This window comes from Entelurus aequoreus, linkage group LG17, assembly GCF_033978785.1.
Source record: "Entelurus aequoreus isolate RoL-2023_Sb linkage group LG17, RoL_Eaeq_v1.1, whole genome shotgun sequence".
NCBI classification, from domain to species: domain Eukaryota; kingdom Metazoa; phylum Chordata; class Actinopteri; order Syngnathiformes; family Syngnathidae; genus Entelurus; species Entelurus aequoreus.
This window is the reverse complement of record NC_084747.1, coordinates 24,485,399-24,493,791: the sequence shown is the minus strand read 5'-3', so window position 1 is coordinate 24,493,791 and position 8,393 is coordinate 24,485,399. Positions and strand designations below refer to the sequence as shown.

The window sequence follows — 8,393 nt, the reverse complement described above, 5'->3', positions numbered from 1 at the left end:
TCTCACACGGTTGCTTTTAGCTGCAGGCATTACACTGCAGGCTCTTCTCACTCTTTCTGGTCTCTGCTTCTCACAGAGACATAAAACAAGCGCACCTTCTTACATACGTCACATACTGTCACGTGTGCAACGTCATACGCTCTCACGGAGCAGACAAGTAGCAGCATGGTAATGTTAGCTAGCGGAGTGGTGCGAGTGGTAATACGAGAGAAAGAAGGTGCGAAAATAGGGTAACAAATGAAGGAAGAATTAATTCCCCCAAAAAACAGCAGGGGGTCCATGGTCTGGCGGTGGTTTGGCTTCAAGCAGGTAGATGGTGAACAAGTATGCAGCAAAAGCGTTGCTACAAAAAGTAGCAGCACTGCTAATGTAGCATCATTTGAAAAGTCACCCGCTAGAGCAGGGGTGGGCAATTAATTTTTACCGGGGGCCGCATGAGCTACCCGAGCACTGCTGGAGGGCCACATTGACAATATATCAATTACATTTTGCTCAATATTATTTTTGATATATACCGTAAGATAAATAATAATAATAATAATAATAATAGTAATACTTCAACATAGTGTGTGTAACAGCATTCCATGACTAATATATATAAATTAACATTAATAATAAATGACAGTAAAATAAGCACACGTATGACTGAGGAGTCATAGTGTAACTCTGTGTGGTGTTTGAGTTGTCCGACTTTTTGTGTGGCCTTAAACGCACCAGTGGTTTAGTGCTATGCGTGTTGGTGACAGATGACAAGTTGCTTTTGGTCTGGTTTGTACGGCAGAAAATGACTAGTTTTTCCAGATAGAAGTGTTTTACTCATGTTTTTGGTGTGGTTATGTCCAAATATAAACAGTTTTGTTCAATAAAGTGATGGATATAATTCCTGTCCTCGAAGCATCTCGATAGACGTTACAATAATTGAACGGTGTTCAATTGAACGGTGTTGACGAACACCGTTAGGGCCGCTTGTTGTCACTGTCACTCAAAGTTGCATTGCAAAATTACATAGAATAAATATGTTTATTTTGTTTAGAATTCAGATGGGATTTGATTTGGTGCGTGGCATATATACTTGCTGCGCGCAGCAGACACTTGAACAGTGCGCAATTGCGCAGGCACGCACCTTAGGTGAGGGGACGTTGCTTTGCAGTTCATGTCTTGTTGAAAACACGGCATTCCTCATCAACTTTTCTCTTTTTGGCGTCTCGGGTGTAAAGCGTGCATCACTTGTCGCTGCATGTGCACCTTCACTCGCAGGTAACACACGGACACACGCCCATAAATAATACTTTTCAAAATAAAAGCAGCACAGTTGTATTGCGCGCAGGACATAGATGTTTTTTCAACTTTATTTTGTAATTGCAGTTGTTCACATTCACTCACAATCACGCATACGTCCACACGGAAGTAATACAAATAACGATTTTCAAAACAAAAGCAGCACCGTTGTATTGCACACTCGACATAGATACTTTTTTAAATTTATTTTGTAATTTATAATTGGCCTCACGCGGGCCGGACAGGGACACACAAAGGGCCGGATGCGGCCCGCGGGCCGCAGAATGCCCAGGTCTGCGCTAGAGAATGAAGAGTGCTTGAAACTCTGCATGTCAACATCTCCGTTCAGTGCCACACCCACAAAATGCCCAAGCAACCATTTCCACATCAACACCTTATGAAACAAATAGTCAACAACAGAAGGAGATAACGTCCGCAGGAACCTACCACATAGTGAAGGACATACACTATTTGATGTCCTATTATGCAGGAACCTACCACATAGTGAAGGACATACACTATTTGATGTCCTATTATGCAGGAACCTACCACATAGTGAAGGACATACACTATTTGATGTCCTATTATGCAGGAACCTACCACATAGTGAAGGACATACACTATTTGATGTCCTATTATGCAGGAACCTACCACATAGTGAAGGACATACACTATTTCATGTCCTATTATGCAGGAACCTACCACATAGTGAAGGACATACACTATTTCATGTCCTATTATGCAGGAACCTACCACATAGTGAAGGACATACACTATTTGATGTCCTATTATGCAGCTCATTTTTATTTGACACTTATTGAAATATCTTGTGTGACATCATGCACAAAAGTGCACTTTATTTGTTGTAAACTATTGTAGTGGCCTTCTGTACAAAAAGTGCACTTTAATTTAGTGTTGTTTTGATATGTCATCTTAGTGACATCATGCACAAAAGTGCACTAATAGCTTGTTTTAAAATGTCTCTGACAATCTTGCACTTTCTCTTTTGAAATGACATGAATGTTTGTGCCACTGCTTAATAACTGTTTCATAAATACACTTTTAGTTGTGGTTTCACTCTGCATGAAATTTTAAAAGTAGCATATATTAATGCAGTATGAAGAAGAATGTTTGAATGTAGACACATAGAATCATCATACTGCTGTGATTATATGCATCAAGTGTTCATTCAAGGCTAAGGCAAATTATCCACATATATATGGTGTATCGTGACATGGACTAAACATATCCACATATATATGGTGTATCGTGACATGGACTAAACATATCCACATATATATGGTGTATCGTGACATGGACTAAACATATCCACATATATATGGTGTATCGTGACATGGACTAAACATATCCACATATATATGGTGTATGGTGACATGGACTAAACATATCCACATATATATGGTGTATCGTGACATGGACTAAACATATCCACATATATATGGTGTATCATGACATGGACTAAACATATCCACATATATATGGTGTATCATGACATGGACTAAACATATCCACATATATATGGTGTATGGTGACATGGACTAAACATATCCACATATATATGGTGTATCGTGACATGGACTAAACATATCCACATATATATGGTGTATCGTGACATGGACTAAACATATCCACATATATATGGTGTATCATGACATGGACTAAACATATCCACATATATATGGTGTATGGTGACATGGACTAAACATATCCACATATATATGGTGTATGGTGACATGGACTAAACATATCCACATATATATGGTGTATGGTTACATGGCCTAAACATATCCACATATATATGGTGTATCGTGACATGGACTAAACATATCCACATATATATGGGGTATCGTGACATGGACTAAACATATCCACATATATATATGGTGTATCGTGACATGGACTAAACATATCCACATATATATGGTGTATGGTGACATGGACTAAACATATCCACATATATATGGTGTATGGTGACATGGACTAAACATATCCACATATATATGGTGTATGGTGACATGGACTAAACATATCCACATATATATGGTGTATCGTGACATGGACTAAACATATCCACATATATATGGTGTATGGTGACATGGCCTAAACATATCCACATATATATGGTGTATCGTGACATGGACTAAACATATCCACATATATATGGTGTATGGTGACATGGACTAAACATATCCACATATATATGGTGTATGGTGACATGGACTAAACATATCCACATATATATGGTGTATGGTGACATGGCCTAAACATATCCACATATATATGGTGTATCGTGACATGGACTAAACATATCCACATATATATGGTGTATCGTGACATGGCCTAAACATATCCACACATATATGGTGTATCGTGACATGGACTAAACATATCCACATATATATGGTGTATGGTGACATGGACTAAACATATCCACATATATATGGTGTATGGTGACATGGACTAAACATATCCACATATATATGGTGTATCGTGACATGGACTAAACATATCCACATATATATGGTGTATGGTGACATGGACTAAACATATCCACATATATATGGTGTATCGTGACATGGACTAAACATATCCACATATATATGGTGTATGGTGACATGGACTAAACATATCCACATATATATGGTGTATGGTGACATGGACTAAACATATCCACATATATATGGTGTATGGTGACATGGACTAAACATATCCACATATATATGGTGTATGGTGACATGGACTAAACATATCCACATATATATGGTGTATGGTGACATGGACTAAACATATCCACATATATATGGTGTATGGTGACATGGACTAAACATATCCACATATATATGGTGTATGGTGACATGGCCTAAACATATCCACATATATATGGTGTATCGTGACATGGACTAAACATATCCACATATATATGGTGTATCGTGACATGGCCTAAACATATCCACACATATATGGTGTATCGTGACATGGACTAAACATATCCACATATATATGGTGTATGGTGACATGGACTAAACATATCCACATATATATGGTGTATGGTGACATGGACTAAACATATCCACATATATATGGTGTATCGTGACATGGACTAAACATATCCACATATATATGGTGTATGGTGACATGGACTAAACATATCCACATATATATGGTGTATGGTGACATGGACTAAACATATCCACATATATATGGTGTATCGTGACATGGACTAAACATATCCACATATATATGGTGTATGGTGACATGGACTAAACATATCCACATATATATGGTGTATGGTGACATGGACTAAACATATCCACATATATATGGTGTATGGTGACATGGACTAAACATATCCACATATATATGGTGTATCGTGACATGGACTAAACATATCCACATATATATGGTGTATGGTGACATGGACTAAACATATCCACATATATATGGTGTATGGTGACATGGACTAAACATATCCACATATATATGGTGTATGGTGACATGGACTAAACATATCCACATATATATGGTGTATGGTGACATGGACTAAACATATCCACATATATATGGTGTATGGTGACATGGACTAAACATATCCACATATATATGGTGTATGGTTACATGGACTAAACATATCGAGATATTAATAAAAGGCCATATCGCCCAGCCCTTGACGGAGACACACACAAAGAAGTTGTAGACCTCCGTGCTTTTACAAGTTTCATCTGTTTTGTGGCATAGAATGATGTCTGGAGCACAATACTTCCATATAATCCTTGATATCACTCCACAAATCTGGTTTTGATCAAGAATCAAAATCTATTCCATTGCATAGTTGGATTATTATTGCTCCTATCTGCTTCTTGCAGGAAGATCAGTGTTTCCCACACATTCATTTATTTGTGGCGGCCTGCCACGAAAGAATTACGTCCGCCACAAATAAAATAAAAAAAAATAAAAATTGTTTTTTTTTTTTTTTTTTATTTATTCCTGTCCAGCTTCTCAGGCAAATCATATAGTAGATGTAGATGATCATATAGTAGATGTAGATGATCATATAGTAGATGTAGATGATCATATAGTAGATGTAGATGATCATATAGTAGATGTAGATGATCATATAGTAGATGTAGATGATCATATAGTAGATGTAGATCATATAGTAGATGTAGATGATCATATAGTAGATGTAGATGATCATATAGTTGATGTAGATGCCCATATAGTTGATGTAGATGATCATATAGTAGATGTAGATGATCATATAGTAGATGTAGATGATCATATAGTAGATGTAGATGATCATATAGTTGATGTAGATGATCATATAGTAGATGTAGATGATCATATAGTAGATGTAGATGATCATATAGTAGATGTAGATGATCATATAGTAGATGTAGATGATCATATAGTAGATGTAGATGATCATATAGTTGATGTAGATGCCCATATAGTTGATGTAGATGATCATATAGTAGATGTAGATGATCATATAGTAGATGTAGATGATCATATAGTAGATGTAGATGATCATATAGTAGATGTAGATGATCATATAGTAGATGTAGATGATCATATAGTTGATGTAGATGATCATATAGTAGATGTAGATGATCATATAGTAGATGTAGATGATCATATAGTTGATGTAGATGCCCATATAGGCTGTTCACATTTACTTTACAAAAGAGAAGTGTAGGATACTTCTCTTGTTGCCTTATTTGTATTTGACCACTACTGTTTTCTGTTTATTTGTTACTGACTGTGGCGGGACACCTCTGCCTCTGTTTCACTTTATGTTGCTGGTAAATAATATGGTTGTAGTAGTAGGCTAAAGTTAAATTATTTAGTATGCACTAATTAAAGGGGCAGAGCTTTAAGAGACATTTTAGCTTTTATATTTTATAAGATATATTTTTTGTAAGAACCACAATTAATAAATATATTTCAGTGAATAACTTACTGTTCAAATCTGTATATAAATATGTACATAAAGTGTTGTAATTATATTGTAAAATGGATGGATGGATGGACGTTTAAAACAAAACTGTTATTATTAATTAGTAAGTATACATTTGTTTAGCCTTTTTAGAGAAAATCATATTGTAGTAAATTATGCAAATTACTCGATGATGTCATGGTGACCACGCCCATAGCCACGCCCCCACCGCCACAGGTATCTTGGCAGTTTATGGGAAACACTGAAGATACAAGCCTCTTTTGCACTCAGACAGTTCACACGCTGCTTGCTGTACAACAGCCTTCTTGGCTTTGTCCACCACCATTGCCGGGAAGAAGTCACGTGACTCAATACAAGCTCTATATGCTCCAAATAAACTTAGAACAAACTGACCTTCTTTGAAGACACTTTCTCTTCCATCTTTGGCATGCTTGAAGTCCTCAACCTTAGAAACGTGATGTGCAATTATTACTATGAACATGATCATATGAATACAATTATTACTATGAACATGATCATATGAATACAATTATTACTATGAACATGATCATATGAATACAATTATTACTATGAACATGATCATATGAATACAATTATTACTATGAACATGATAATATGAATACAATTATTACTATGAACATGAACATATGAATACAATTATTACTATGAACATGATCATATGAATACAATTATTACTATGAACATGATCATATGAATACAATTATTACTATGAACATGATCATATGAATACAATTATTACTATGAACATGATCATATGGATACAATTATTACTATGAACATGATCATATGAATACAATTATTACTATGAACATGAACATATGAATACAATTATTACTATGAACATGATCATATGAATACAATTATTACTATGAACATGATCATATGAATACAATTATTACTATGAACATGATAATATGAATACAATTATTACTATGAACATGAACATATGAATACAATTATTACTATGAACATGATCATATGAATACAATTATTACTATGAACATGAACATATGAATACAATTATTACTATGAACATGATAATATGAATACAATTATTACTATGAACATGAACATATGAATACAATTATTACTATGAACATGATCATATGAATACAATTATTACTATGAACATGAACATATGAATACAATTATTACTATGAACATGATAATATGAATACAATTATTACTATGAACATGATCATATGAATACAATTATTACTATGAACATGATCATATGAATACAATTATTACTATGAACATGATCATATGAATACAATTATTACTATGAACATATGAATACAATTATTACTATGAACATGATAATATGAATACAATTATTACTATGAACATGATCGTATGAATACAAACACAATGACAAAGTGAATGATTGTTATTGCCACAACACTTTGACAGTATTACATCATTCATTGACAGTATTAGGTCATGAAAAACACGTTTTAATGTCGACATAAACTTACCAAGTTTGACTTCAAGTTCAGTGTATGACTCTTTATTCTTCTTTCCTCCTGAAGTTTTTCAATCATTTATCGCCACTAAAGAGACAAATGAAAGTTGTTCAAACTAACATTAATCGCCACTAAAGAGACAAATTGAACATTTATCGCCACTAAACAGACAACATTTATCGCCACTAATGAGACAAATTGAACATTTATCGCCACTAAAGAGACAAATTGAACATTTATCGCCACTAATGACACAAATTGAACATTTATCGCCACTAAAGAGACAAATTGAACATTTATGAGCAAGTTTGTTTCTACAAGCACCGTGGAGGCTGAATGCCGCAAATCGCACCGCAGTGACGTAAAGTAACGTAAAACGCCAATTTATGACAGTAGTGCTTATTCTGCGCATGCGCACACCGGTCGCCATCTCGGAAACCTCATTTCATTTTTATTTTTTTTATTTTATAAACCTTTATTTATAAATTGCAACATTTAAAAACAATTGAGAAATAATACTCAAAATAAGTACAAAACAGCGCCAGGGGTTGTAAACTCATTTAATTTTATTTGTATTCACCCCGGAGAATCACAATCAGAATCAGAATCAGAATCAGAATAGTTTTATTGCCATTGTTTGAGAACGGGTT

At 34.7% G+C, this 8,393-nt stretch overlaps 1 protein-coding gene across 1 annotated transcript in view; it reads right to left on the bottom strand.

Annotated features, from left to right (window-relative positions):
- LOC133631791 (cell cycle checkpoint protein RAD17-like) overlaps positions 1-8,061 on the bottom strand; it is a 111,726-nt gene extending 103,665 nt beyond the window's left edge. The window contains exons 1-2 of the mRNA XM_062023952.1: positions 7,756-8,061; positions 6,650-6,701 (exon numbers count right to left, since the gene is read on the bottom strand). Of these exons, the coding sequence (XP_061879936.1) occupies positions 6,650-6,685 (36 nt within the window). The 5' untranslated portion in view covers positions 6,686-6,701; positions 7,756-8,061. The remainder of the gene's footprint in view (positions 1-6,649; positions 6,702-7,755) is intronic.
- Between the last annotated feature and the right edge of the window lie 332 nt (positions 8,062-8,393).